The sequence below is a fragment of the Gavialis gangeticus genome, unplaced genomic scaffold (genome assembly GCF_001723915.1).
Source record: "Gavialis gangeticus isolate Ggan-Ray unplaced genomic scaffold, GavGan_comp1, whole genome shotgun sequence".
NCBI classification, from domain to species: Eukaryota; Metazoa; Chordata; order Crocodylia; family Gavialidae; genus Gavialis; species Gavialis gangeticus.
The window spans coordinates 13,532,450-13,546,820 of NW_017728980.1; the positions used below are offsets into that span (position 1 = coordinate 13,532,450).

The 14,371-nt window shown below is 43.0% G+C and overlaps 1 protein-coding gene across 1 annotated transcript in view; it reads left to right on the plus strand.

Moving 5' to 3' along the window:
• The window catches only part of LOC109291478, a 52,515-nt gene that overhangs the window by 35,127 nt on the left and 3,017 nt on the right, over nucleotides 1–14,371 (plus strand). The window contains exons 23-37 of the mRNA XM_019508528.1: nucleotides 1,639–1,798; nucleotides 2,076–2,208; nucleotides 2,655–2,921; nucleotides 4,194–4,334; nucleotides 5,215–5,463; nucleotides 5,795–5,995; nucleotides 6,667–6,834; nucleotides 7,477–7,620; nucleotides 7,924–8,100; nucleotides 8,739–8,952; nucleotides 9,817–9,891; nucleotides 10,653–10,772; nucleotides 11,651–11,802; nucleotides 12,532–12,618; nucleotides 13,422–13,568. Coding sequence (XP_019364073.1) covers nucleotides 1,639–1,798; nucleotides 2,076–2,208; nucleotides 2,655–2,921; nucleotides 4,194–4,334; nucleotides 5,215–5,463; nucleotides 5,795–5,995; nucleotides 6,667–6,834; nucleotides 7,477–7,620; nucleotides 7,924–8,100; nucleotides 8,739–8,952; nucleotides 9,817–9,891; nucleotides 10,653–10,772; nucleotides 11,651–11,802; nucleotides 12,532–12,618; nucleotides 13,422–13,568 — 2,435 coding nt within the window. The remainder of the gene's footprint in view (nucleotides 1–1,638; nucleotides 1,799–2,075; nucleotides 2,209–2,654; nucleotides 2,922–4,193; nucleotides 4,335–5,214; nucleotides 5,464–5,794; nucleotides 5,996–6,666; nucleotides 6,835–7,476; nucleotides 7,621–7,923; nucleotides 8,101–8,738; nucleotides 8,953–9,816; nucleotides 9,892–10,652; nucleotides 10,773–11,650; nucleotides 11,803–12,531; nucleotides 12,619–13,421; nucleotides 13,569–14,371) is intronic.

Sequence of the window (14,371 nt, forward strand, 5' to 3'; positions counted from 1 at the left end):
GGGTTGCTGTTTTAGAAAAGGAGGATGGATTAGGGCCCCAGGGCAACCTGTGCTTGAGTCCTATTGAACTCAGTGGGAGATGAGTGTGAGCATCGCATGCTGCACTTTAAGGAGTCAGTGTGCTAGAGGCAATATCTTTTATTAGACCAACTACACAGTTGCAAAAACAAAAAAATCTTTATTTGCATGTTTTCAGGCACATGCACCTTTCCTCAGGCATAGGAGAATGCAAAGATGGTAACATTTCTCCCAGGTAGAAATGAAAATTTGCATTTCACAGGAGAGTTGGAGGGTCTCCTGGCTGGAGAAGTTCATTTTTCATTAGGCTCGGATAAAAGTTGGAGCAGTCTATTTACCTGAAAGGTGTCTGATGGCAAGCAGGATGTTGAATGCTGCTTCTTCCTAGTTAGGATGTTTCATATTTCACAGGAGGATTGGTGATGGAAGGTCCTCCTGGGCAAGGAATTTCTTGCCCAGTTTAAGGATGCGCTCGAGAACCGTAGTGAATCCCATGCTATCTGGTGGCAGCTCCGCAACGCGGCCACTTACTTCCACGTTTTTGTCACGTGTCGGTCTTTTTGGAACACACTGAAAGTTTTAGTTAACTTTGGAGGTAACCCAAGAAGTGTGGAGATATGTCAGCACTTTAGAAATAATTAGTGATTATTTAATTACCAAGACTGCATTATAATAATTAATACACATAGAATTAAATGGTCATTCCTCTTCCCTCAGGAGCTAATATTGATTCCCTTTCCTGTAACAGTATTTCAGCTGCTATTGCTTGACTGTTTCCAGCACAAATGGGGAAAAGCTGTTGTCTGATGTTTGCAGGGGAAAAGCAGACAGGGTGCACTTCAATCGTCTCTTCTTTCTGTTTGATTTGACTCAGTAGGACAGGGTGCTTAGAAATGTGAAGAAGGCAATTCAAAGTAGGGAGCCAGGGCCTCACAAATTTTATTCCCTTTAAATAATCTCAGATCTGGACTTCCCTTTAAATAATCTCAGATTCTGCCACAGCAGCTACTCTTATTTATCTGTCTGCATTTCAGACCCAACTGGTTGGAGCCTTCCCTGCCTTTCTCAAGCCATGGTTAATCTTGTGTATTTGGATTGCCATTGCTGCACTGAAATTGGGTTGAAAGATCTTTGTATTGAGTGCTAATTGGGTTGAAAAATCCTTGAATTGAGTACTGAAAGCAGTACTTTCTAGTGTGTGTTAAGCTTTATCTGCTGCAGAAATGTATTTATTTATAGCTTAATAAAGGCAAATGGGATGAACAGGATTTTCTCTCTTAGTAGACAGGGTACACGTCAAGTATTGTTACATGCAGGTCTCCCAGCTTTCCAGATTTAATGACAAAGAGACATGTAGCTGTGTCACAGGTTTACAGGGGGGTGACTGATGTATGCAGGCAGGTGAACATGTCCAGATGGGTCCTCTGCTTTCCTTGTGTCCCGAAGCATTGCCAGATGCACCACAGTGCACTGCTGAGTTGAAAGATAGATAGATGTGCATTAGAGTTTTTTAAGTAGTTCGTGCAAAGACCTGTGGATGGGAGCTTGACGGCCCTGAAAGGAGCAAGGGATCAGGAATGAATGCTAAGGTCTTCTGCTCCTCTCTGCTTCTTTCTGAAGGCTATTGTTCACAGAGCACTTTAAAGGCCTCAACAGCTCATTCGGAGGCATTCCTGGCTCACAGCGGTCCTGAAGTCACTCCACCTACCCTGCTTTCACCTCTCTGGCCCTCTTTATCCCCATCGAGGATCCCACACATACAGCAAGAAGTCCAGACAAGGTGAGGAATGTGGTTTCTCCCCATTTTTTCCCTTAAACACTCCCTGCAGTTTTCTTTGAAGAAAAACATTTGGTTTTTGTCCTCGAGTGTTATGTGCTGGTTGCATGGACAGTTGCTGCCTTTCATCCCACTGGTAGATGACATGTACCCGTCCTGGAGCATGTATGCTCCATGAATGTGTACCCATGTGTGTATGTCAAGGTAAAGGCTTACATCAATTCATGATCACTTCAAGTCCCTCCTAATTTATTCTAATTTATTACTGTTGTCTTGGCAGGTTTTTCTTGGAGAAACATGCCAGTGCGTTGGTGCACCTAGAGCTGTCCTTAATGACAGAAGAAATAAACACAATCTGCTCCTTTTATGAATCATCCAAAGCTCTGGAAAAGGAAGAGCATAAAGAAAGCCAGGTACGAGCAGTGCTGCCTCAGCCTGCAGTTCTCAGTCAGAGAGTGGGAAAGGGGGATTTTCTTATTTCCTTTTTGAACTGGTTTCATCTCATTTCCCTCCAATGATATAACACAGGCGGCTGAAGCAAAACAGATTTTCTTTCCAAAACATGAGGGATCCTGAAGTTCTAACATTGCAAAGCCAAATGCAAAAGCTAACAAAAAACGGGTACCTAAAATTTGGTTCTTGTTTCTCTATTTTGCTACTTACCTAGTTTCAATCAGAGCTACTGTCTGCCTGGTAGTACTGTCCATCAGGCTGTTTATTTAAGAGCCTATCTATGGACATAGAGGCCTAATCTTTCTGCTCCATTTTCCCCAAATCTTGCACTTAGCATTACTGATTGTTTTTAATGTTACTGACATCCAAATGTTAGCGGCTGAAGCAGAAATGTGTCTGGTTTCAGGATATGAAAAGCAATAAAGAGAGGGAGATGGGCAGGAAGCGGGACACCCTTCTGCAAGACTTGGCTGAATACCACCAGGAGGCTGAACAAACCCTGCGCCAGAAGCACTGGGAAGACATCAAGAATTCAGGGCTCAGTCTGGATCTAGGAACACTCAAAAACACCTTGCATTTCCTGGAAGAAATTCCACCTCACTTCTCATTGCTTGATCCTGGGTCACGAATTTCTGATTCCCACATCAGATCAGACGTCACTAAAGAACAAGAAGTAAGTTCAAGGAGCCTTCTTTACACTCGCACGCCTATCGCTTTTCTGACCTATGTTTTCCTCCATAAAAAAGGACGATGGACTTGACTGCATGCCTCAAAAGCATCAGTGGAAACCTCAGCCTCATAGATTCATAGATTGTTAGGGGCTGGAAGAGACCTCACAGATCATCGGGTCCAGCCCCCCTCTATTTGTGCTAAACGCAATCACTATGTTTCTGATCACAAAATAAATCTCTTGATGCATAGCTAAAAATGTAGCTATGAGGAGCACATTACTATCCACATGTAAATGGTATTTGTGTTTTTAAAAAAGCAATGCCAATAGTATGGTTCTTCAGATAGACGACCCTAGAAAACTATTTTCATTCAGAGTAAAAAAATGGGGGTAAAGTGTAAAAAGATTGTCATCAAGACAATATATAGGAATCTCAGTAGTGATAAGAATTTTAGCCAAGAAGAGAACCCTGCCAAAAACAGAAATCCTACACAAACCAAGATTTTAAAAAAGGGACATCTAAATCCAGGCTCAAAAGCTTGTACATTGACACTCAGATAAATAGCCCCCCTTCTGGAGGTATTTCAGCGGAAGATGCTGAGCACTCAATACCTCTAAATGTCAGGTCACTTCTGTTACTGCTAAAGTATGGAATTAAGCAGCCTTTCAGAAAAGAATTTAATTTTAAATGAGCATGATACAAGACAATATAGAGGAAACACACCTGCCATTTAGACATAACATTTTAAAATACTTGTGTCTTGCAAGATTTATTGGTATATTCCCTCCTGTTGCACTTATGTACACACACACACACACACACACACACACACACACACACACACACGTACACACACACACAATTTTTTGCCACAGTCCTAGCTATTAAAACTTTGAATAGAGAAGGAGAGGATAGGAAGAGTTGCTTTGCCAGTGGCCATGACACTGCTCTTTAATTGCACTGCATTTTACAGTAAAATGTAATAGATTTTTCCCAACTCGATAAGCACGTCTAGGAAGTTTGGCAACTTAGGTTTTGCCATTTCATTTCTGCAAGCATATCATGCTGATGCCTGGCAAACTTTGTGAGGACACATCCCTCTTAAAAAGCAATATTGTCCTTTCTGTAAAGAAAGCAACACAGATGGTTTAGGCAGCAACTTGTGGGAATAATTTGCATTGTGCTCGTAAAGTGGTGTAAATGCTACCCACCGGATGATGTGGATATAGAATGAGTTTCTCCTGTATGTTTTTTTCCTCTCTTTTACTCCACAGACAGCCTATTCATTGGAAGAAAAGTTATTTCCAGACTCAACGACTCAAATATTACAAGCTTCAGCAGTCAAAATAGTAAAGCTGGAAGCTATGAAACAAGTTTGTCTGTATAGAGTGCTGGATCTCTACAATGATCTCCAGGTACTTCCATTTCAGCCTTTCTTCATCTCACTGTTTCCCAGGTGAAGTTAATGCCTGCCTGAGAACTGATGATATAAACGTTTAGACAAGGGCAGGGGAGTGAGAAGTGTTTTTATCCCTATTGTACAGGAGAGAGAGAGGCATTGAGAAACTGCCTCTTACTGAAGGTGTGAACACATGACACACATACACCAGTGCAAGTTGCATCACTTTTGTACATCCATGTAATGTATCCTGGGATCCACAGCAGATAGAGAGCAGCTTACTTTAGAATAGTAGGTGGCAGGCTGCTATTACTGTGCTTCACTACTAGGTAATGGGAATCCCATCTAATAGCTTGTCTTCAAACTGCTACAGGGATAGAGGCTGTGGACACCATTTGTACACCAATATGACTTTCACCAGTGAAGTTCTACCCCTGATTTTTCACTGGGGTAATTGTACGCTGGATTCCAGTGTAACACCAGATGTTGAATGTATTGGTGTCACTCCCCTAGGCTGCAGCAGAGATCTGGACTAATTCTAAAGCTACTAGTAGTCTAGGACAAGTTTTGACCCCTGGTTTGCCAGGCAATATGCAAACCTCATCCTAATCCCAATTTCTTACCATACTGTCACTTACTTGTAGGCTTATTGCATATTTAGGAGTAGGCTTATCCATTTTGCATGAAAGCACAAGCTCCCCAGATAAATTCTGCGCCCTGATCCTATTTGATCAAGCAGAGGATTGAGTGCAGGGACATTAGCCCGAAGCGGGGCATGTACGGGGTTATGTTCACTGCTGCTACATGGCGGGGGTGCACGGGGTTATGTTCAGTGCAGAATCTCAAATGCAGAAGTCACACACATTTATCTCCATCCTTGTGCTTTCTCACGTAAGAGACAGGCCTGCCCAGAGGGTGTGTCAAGGATCCTAAACCAGTTGGAATACAGAGCTACAGGAGAAGCAGTCGCTCAGGAGGTAGCCCAGGCTGTGGAGAAGCAGCAAGTCACAAGAGCCATGACTTTTCTCCAAAAGCACCACCAAGAGGGGGATTTGCTCACTGGATTAAAGGAAGAGTCAGAGGGTAAACTGAGACATCTGCAGAAACAATTCCAAATGGAGCTTCAAATGCAAACAGAAGACAAGGTACAGTAGCCACAGTATTAGTCCTCCCCCCTTTGCTTTTGGAACTACACAGGAGAGGCAGGCACATATAGCATACAACAGTATGATTTGTAGCCCCCAAACATTTGAATCATGTGTTATCCACAGCGAGGCTTAGCCACCTCCAGCAGGACTCCAACTTCATCAAGAGTATCCTCTGCAGGCCTCTTAGCTGCATAGTTCCCATGGTTCTTCAACACAGCTCTTTGATTTCTTTCATTCAAACCTTGCTGGTAGACCTTGAATATTTCCAAGCTCTCATTTTTCTGTAGGGGACTGACTCTAAAAAGGCATGGCAATATTTTCTTCCTAGCTGCAGGCCAAAGAAATGCAAGTGATCCACAAAGCTGAAAGACAGGAGTTAAGAAACCATGCTGAGCACCTGGTATATTTTATCCTGTCTCAGAGGCACCTGCGGCAAACAGTAATAATGCTACAAGACTGCTTCAGGCTCCAAACAATGAATGAGAGAACGCAGAGTGAAGATGGGCATTTGGAGGAGCTGGCCATAGAGGTAAAGCTTGTTTGCTTCAGGGCTGGTACTGCTTACCCTGCTGTATTTATGCTATGGGCCATAGCTCTCACTGGCTTCACCTGGAGCTGGGAATCAAAAAGCTGGTCTCAAAGGCTGGGATTTTCAAAGGAGCCTCAACAAGAATTGAGTACCTCATTCCTTTGCTATTTTCTTAATATGTTAATATAGATTTAATTCAGGCTCTTTTAAAAAATCCCCAGGTAGGCTTCTGCAGCTGGGCAGCCAGTAACTGAGGCCTTCAAAGTTAGAAGCAAATATGTGGATCATTTGGGAAGGCCTGCCTCTTAAGTGAGAAAGCACAAGGATAGGGATAAGTGAGTGTGACTTGATTTCTGCATTTGAGATCCTGTTTCCAACACTGAGTGATGTAGCTGCAGTGCACATATTCTGTAAACCTGGCCCCCCTCAATGGATATGCTTAGGGCTAATGCCTATTAAATTATTTGAAAATTATTTTGGGATTTACAGATAAGAAGAACTATATGCATTATTACCGGTATGTAACTCCTTCTGCCCTGGATGACTCTTCTGTACTTTCCTGAGAAGCAGCGTTCCAGAGAGCAAAATAACCAAGAAAACAAACAGGGTTTTCTGCTCCTATTAGTGTTGCATTGCTGTATTATGTGACCCGTGGACCTTTTGTGTTTCAGGAGCCATTGCTCGATGATGATCTTAAGAGTATTTTGCATCTCATGAAAGATCACATGGAGCACAGATCATCAGTCCTGGAGCTGAAACAAGCTGCCAAATTGTTGCAGCTGAGAGAGAAACAATTTAGAGAAGTAGCCCGTGGCCTGAAAGACCATTCTTTGGACAAGGTGAGATTGAAAAAGAATTATCTAACGATGATGGTACCCACTCTCGAGCTCTGCATGTAACCTCCTTGCTGTCAGCCTCTTTCCTTAACAAACCATGCAAAGGTCAGAATAATATTTTCAATACTTTTGCTACAGACTGTACAAAATGAGCATAGTTGTATCAATCTGTCATTGTACACTTTTATACTGAGCCCTGACTTGGATATTATCTGAAAAAGAATGTTTTGGAGAGTCTCAACAGACCAATGTCGTGTTTGATTGAAGGGGCATCGTCTAATAACCAAAAAACTGATGAGGGACTGTGTTCAGCATGACATTGGGGGTTCCTGGGTTCTGTGCCTAGGTTTGCCTCCTACATGGGCACTTACAACCTCACTCCTGTGTGACCAGCTCACTCCTCCGTGCCTCACTGAATACACCCGCAGAGTTGCACTGTAGCGCTTACCTACCCCAGGGAGACTATACAAAGCTTTAATGTTTTTGCAGAAGCCTTGGCCGCCTCAGATGAAAGCTGCTGTCTGAGCAATTTAGTGTTACTGCTGTTATTGCATCATAACTCTTTGCTTGCCCACAAACCTTTCTTTCTGTGAACAATACCTGCTTTTCTAAGTTTTCTAATCCTTCCATGTGTATATTCTACAGGCTGTGGATTATGCTAACACAGCAACTGATGGACTGCGGGAATTCAGAGAGCAGACAATAAGGAGATTGACCCAGCAATTGAAACTAACCATGGGCAATAGAAGATCTAGGGAAAACACCCCAAGCCTCCTTCATCCAGTGCAGGTAGAAAAAACAGCACATCCCATATGATTTCAAACTGCATTTATTGCACTATATGCCGGTCTGACCGTGCACTGTTCTGTAAGCAACAAATGACTTGTGCAGAACAGAAAGGCAATGGAACAAGCTGCTCTGGGAAGATGCAGAGCCTCCTTCATTGGGGGCTTCCAAGAAGATGCTGGATGAGCATATGACAGGGGTGGTTTAGGTTTTTGTGCAGGAGGTTGAACTAGACAACCCCAGAGATCTCTCCAAACCCCACAATTCTAAAAGAAGGCAAATGACACAAGCCCTTCTACCCTGTAGATCAAAAAACCCACCCTGGAAGCAGAAAATAAAAGAGGAAAAGGGGAAGAGGTCTGGGAGATTTTCCAAGAGAAGCAGCTGGAGCTGGAGGAATCTCACAGATGGCAAATATCAGATAAAGGAGCAAAGCTGCAGGATCAGCTGGAGTGTGGAGACCTAAAGAACTGGATGATGCATGTAGGGCCTGGTCCCAAAATGTACATTTTGCAGCATGATGGCACATATACAATGGAAAGTCTATAAAGGGACCTCTTAGATATCATCATCATTACCATCTTCTTCTGTTCCTCTTATTGTACACTGCTTTTGTTTGCCCATACTCAGGGCAAGTGTACAGTCTTTCACCAATCCCAAGGTTATGTCCTTGCTCATAGAGGCAGTTGCCAACTATGGCATGCTATGTTAAATATGAAATTCAGCCCCATAGAGGAGGGTTGGTCAAATATGACACATGTCAATGGCAACTGCAACATGCTACATCAGGGGTGGACAAAATGCAGCCCAAGGGCCAGATGCGGCCCACCAAGCCATTCTGTCTGACCCACAGGGCCCCTAAAAAATTTAGAAAATTAATATTAATCTGCCCTGGGCTGACTGTCATGCGGCCATCGATGGCTTGCCAAAACTCATTAAGCGGTCTTCTGCCCAAAACAATTGCCCACCCCTGTGCTACATCCATGAGAGGATAAAGGGGACAGAGTTGAAGAGCCTTATGCCAGGGCAGTGAGTAGAGGGTAGTGTTGTGCAGTGACAGGCTGTGTTACCCATGGATCTCACCTTACCAGCTTTCACGTCTTACTCCTGATCCTTGATAGAAACTGGTGGAAGAACACAATGACACCACAGCCTTCTTGGAAAAGGCTTTCCACCAGGACTTGGAGAAGTTGAGAATGAAGCCAGAGCAGAAGAAGAATGAGAAAGAAGAGAAACAACAAGAAAAAGACCCTTCTTCATCTTCATCTACCTCCTCACACACCCAAGAGAAACCTAGCCAGGCATGTGACCAGGTTTTAGCGCTCTTTGCAGAGAGTAAGTCTGATTTGCAGTGGGAATCTTAGTGGAGCTATTAGTCCTTGTTGAGTGGATATGACTCCTGGGGCACCGTTCGGAAAAATCAGATCACAATTACAGTGCAGACCGAGGGAGGTGTTACATGATCACCTGAAGAAATGCCAGTTTCTCTCTTTCAATAAAGCATAACAGGAAAAAACCTAGGCATTTCCAGAAATTAGAAACCGAACAAAATTTAGATCAAAAGAGACATCAGGTCTTTTCCACCCTGAAGATGATCATTTTTCTGCCCCCATAAGAAACTAGTGGAATCTGTATTACTAGGCATGTCTATACATGCATTTACTGCACAGTAATTTATTGTGCAGTAAATTACAGTGCAGTGAGCAGTTTTTACGCCGCTGTCTACATGTGCAGGAGTCACAGTGCAGTAATGCTGTGTGTGGACTGACTTGGGAGTAAAGTTAGTCCCAAATCAGTCCACTCACACAGGGTTACTGTACACTAAGGCATCTACACATGTCTTACTGCGCAGTAACTACTCAGGTGTAAATTTGTTATCTGCATCAGGGAGGTAGCAAATTTATGCCCAAATCGGCATAAGTCGCTATAGTTACTGGGCACTACAGGCATGCATATGTAGATGCACACCCGTGCTGCACAGTAATTTTCAGTTACTGTGTAGTAACCTAAATTACGGTGCACGTGTAGATGCACCCAGCGAGATTTAGATGCAGAATCTAGGATGTAAATATTATGTACCATACATAGTAAAAGATGAGTGAGATTGTGGAATAAGAGAAGGATTATGGGGATAGCGTATGAGCATTTCTACAACTCTTTGCTGAGAACTTATCTAATGTGTATATTGACCTCACACAGGTATCAAAATACTGAAGCAGACTGAAAAGGTGATGGCCTCAAGGATTATCCTTCTGAATCCTCAGTTCCGGTGTGGTAAGGCTTTTAAGCTAATAACAGCTGACCACTTTTCTGTCTGTGGATCTCCATGAAATGTCCCCTTGCAGAGGCTTCCTTCCCAGACAGCTCTATCTGCTGCATCGTTCTGTCCCTTGTAGGAGGCTTCACTACCTGTGCAGTTGCTGCAGCGCAGACCACATGAAATAGTAGCTGTGCTTTGAACAATGCCAGAAACGCACACAGTTAAATGTCGATTTCTTTAACTGAGCAAAACTCCCACTGGCTATGCCAGGGTACAGAATTTAGCAGTCTCTTAGGCAATCACATTTTATGGATTTAAATTTTTTTAATGACATTTCTTCTCTTCTCATCACTTACAAATGCATCATTTGCAAACAATACTTCTAATTAAGAGTTGCCCATGGCTGCTTGCTGTAATTTCCAAGTACTCCACGCAGGAGCAAGCAGAAAAAGTTTTCATTTGATCCAATTTATTCTTTCAATTTTTGTTTTTGAACAAAGAAGTTTGAATAATAGATGAGACAGATGCAAAATAGAAAGTTCACTGGGTTAGGTGTTATCCCCAGTACTGGGGAGAAGAAAATACTCCTTTTGGTAATTTTAAAATGTCTTTGTGCAAAATTACAGTAACTAAGAACGAAAAGGGCTGTTCGAAAAATCCTAATTACACGTGAAAATTACTTTCCTTTTAAGATGCATGCTTCCCATTTGCCTTATGCAAATCCTGTCAGGGACAGTTATTTCAGACTGTTACATTTTTATATTCTTTTGTGTAGACAGCAATAAAAGCAAATGCCTAAATACCTCTCTGCTCCTCACACTCTTGAGAGATGTGAATGACCAGCTCCAAACTCATGCAAAGGCAGCAGGGCTGCTGGAAAGCCAGCAGGAGAAAGGTAAGCTTTTCTTCCCCTCTGATTTTGAGGCAACTTTTCAGGACACTTCACTGTAACACTGGAAACACTCTATCAAGTCTCAGGTGTGAATGCTATCTAATTAACTGTTGAGGTGTCCTGGAGGTATTTTCCTCTATGGAGGGTGTAGCATCTAATAGCAAAAGTAGTTGGGGAAAGAGAAGAGAGCCAGCAGAATACGTGCCTTTGCCACTGACTTGCTGTGATGCCTTGGGCAAGCCACTTTAACTTGTCAGTGATCTGTGCAATAACGCCCATCTCACTGGTGGGATGCGGTTTTTCTTGTCATCTGTAAAATTGTTCGGCACTTTGAGTTCTTTGAAAGGAAGGTATCGTGCATCAGGGTGGCCTTGTTCCTGCTACCCTGTGGGGTTTATAAGCATGATGAGAGGTTTCGCACATATTTTTCTGACTAACATGGTTAAGTCTGGTTGTGTTTTAACTAACACAAGGCCTGACACAGATCTAGCCCTCTTCTTTTGTTTATAAGGGAGCACGTGTGCAGTCCTCTTGTTTCTGTGCCTCTTAGAAATGATCCTGGTTTCTCTGTAACTGATACAGAAGGAGTTCATTGAATGGGATTAAAAAAGCACAAATGCACTTTGCAGCACAGTTTGACTGGGCAAATATAACAGTAATTAAAAGACCAGATAACTGGGTGTTTTTTTGTTTCTGTACTGAGAACCCAAGAAATAGGCCAGGAAGCAGTTAGTTCTCACTTATAAGTCTCTGCAATTAAATGCATCTTATCCAGTCTTCTCATCTCTTAGTATTTTATAATAAAAGTCAATTTGTACTTGTACTAACTCAGAAGTAAAATGAAGTCAACCCGTCTGTTGAAATGCTGCCAACTTTTGTAGGCACAGGAAGTTCTTTCCGGGACATACCAGACGTTCTGATGATTCATAAAGGGGAACTTAAACCAGTTCATCCCGAAGCCCTTTCTGCAAGAGAGTTTGTCATATACCAGTATGGCATCTCCGTCCTACAATTTCTACGACTTCACATCAATGTAAGTTTAAAACACTAATATCCTGTTGGAAACTACATCCACTCTCATAAGGAAGTAGACATTTATAGAAAAGCACCAATAAAATGCAGCAGGCTGCAGAAAACTTCCCAGCTGTAGGTGAAGAAAGACTAGAGAGTGAGTGAGAGATGACACTGAAACGGCTTCATCTAGAGCAGCATGGGAGAATCATCTTGGATCAGATGTCCAGATGGTGTTTCTCAAGATATGAATTCATTTTGTCTCCTGCCTCAGCCTCTCAGCATGACCTTAGACAAGTCACTCACTCTTTCTGTGCCTCAGTTCAGCTGCAAAGTGGCAATAGTAACACCACCTTGACCTGCCTGCATTTTAAACTTTGATGCGGGGAGTCTTTTACACTCCGTCTGTTCAGCACTTAGCATGTTGAAGCCTGGCTCTAGGTAGAGGCCTCTAGGGGCTCCTGTAACTCAATCAATAAATTATAATACCAAAAGAGCAGCAACCACCAGGGCCCCTGGGCTGAAGTGTGCTTTCATTTATGCAATTAGAAGGCTAGCAGGATGAACTCCTGTGATCTGCTGGGGACTTTTTAAACACTCTCCATTGTCATGTGGTATTCGCTGGCTCTGTGTTTCCCCTGCAAATCAAAGCTGGCATTTAAATACATTTATATTCCATTAATATGTCTGTCTTACTTTGCAGATTTAAAGCATGTAAAAAATTTCATAGAAGCTATTTTTTTCCCTGTAGGCTCCGGAAATTAACCTCTGCATTGCCACCAGCATACCTTGCAGTAATGCTGTGGGCAACGCTTTCCGAAACTCCTTCTTTTACCAGGTATGTCATTTAACACTTTAGCCAACCTCCTCAATATTCTCAGGTTTATTGATTTTTTTTGGATTAAGGAGTGAAATGGAAAGAGATTTTGTATTTATAAAGACATGGCGCACGCACTCCCTTCTAGGAAAAGACTGTTAAGCAAAGGAACAATAAATGTCACTGTGAAAGAACAATCTCTGTTCTGCCAGAGATTATTAACATAGCCCAGATAGTTCTGGCCATAAATCTTATGGATATTTTCAAGCTGTGATGTAGATGGGACCTATTGAAAGTCTGAGGGGTAGTAAAATCTGTGGCTCCATGTTTCCAAAGAAATCTTTTAGGTCCAAATTCCAATGCTGTTGCTCACACGGAGTGGTGCCTTACTCTGAGTAGCCTCCTTTAAAGTCAGGGGAGTAAGCACGCTAGGCGAAAGGGTTTAAAACCTGATCCAGGGGTGTTTATTTCTACAGCACCATAGCAAGAGAGGAAGCTGTGTATCACTGTAACATTTGGGATACATGAGAAAGACGAGAGAATATTTCATACAAGGGCAGAGTGCCAGAAATGTAGCCTTCGCACTCTGCAAATGAATCCAAAAATGGGCTTTTTCATGAGGGGGGAAAAATAGTAAGGTTGCACATTACTGTGTCCTGAATAAAACCTTCCAAAATCACAATTTTTTGCACGTGGGCATAGGCACGTACCCCAGGGACTCTAAGCAGAATTCACCCAGTGTCCATAAAAGCAACACATTGCACCTGGGTTAATGCTGCCTTGTTATCTCTACCTGCTCTGGACCCTTTTCCTTTCCTTCTTAGAATTTCGAGAAGAAATTATTTGTTTTAAGAGAGTGTCTGGGCTCTGTGGGCAGCTTCCTTCTGCTGCTGGTGCATTGTCTGGCTCACATCGCTGCCGCGGACCTCAGCCAGGACTCCAGCCCAGCCTTTCTGAGATTGTTTTATCAGGTATCAAAACACCCTGGGTATCCAGCTGCATGAAGGTGACATGTTCTGCACAGAGATTTACCTTCTTGGCACCTCCTGCCTCTGCTTGTAATTAATAAGCATCAAGAGGGGAGGTGGGATAAGATGCTTGCCCTTTAATGCAAACCGCTCATTTTGTTTTCACGTGACTACACGCTGATAACCTAGCAGGGTGGCAAGTGTGTCATCAGGATGTTGGTCACGCAGTGAAAGAACACCGCTTCGTGCTGACTGTTGCCAGCCTGTTGTAAAACAGCCTGAAGATCCAGAGCAATGGGTGCATAGTCTCCTGTCGATGAACAAAGCTGATATAGAAATACTTGCTACACTCTTTTGTAGCTGGACTATAATGTGTGGAAAGAAGAAAGAAAGGACAGGCCTGTTCTAGCAATCTATTGCCCACTCTAGAAGAGTATAAAGTTGTTGGGGAAGCAGATTTAAAGATCTGTGCTGGGGGGAGCACAGCAAAATACTATATTTTTTCTCCAGATAGTTTAACAGCTTTGTGACTCTTGGTGTTTGATACAAGTTGGGTCTCTGGAGATGCTCTCCTTACCACTGGATCATGGGTATGTCTCCTCAGTCTTGCAGGGCTGGCAGATGGCTGTTCATGTTCAGTGGTGCTCATAACAGAGAAGGACTTGCAGACATGCACAGAGCTCTGCTGCCCATGCTGCTGGTAGCTAGCCTGCTGTCCTGGTCTTGGCCTCCTCAGAGCAGCAGGATCATATTAACTCATGCAACCTGGTTCGTGTGGGATCTGTACCCTTCTTCCAAGAGAATAC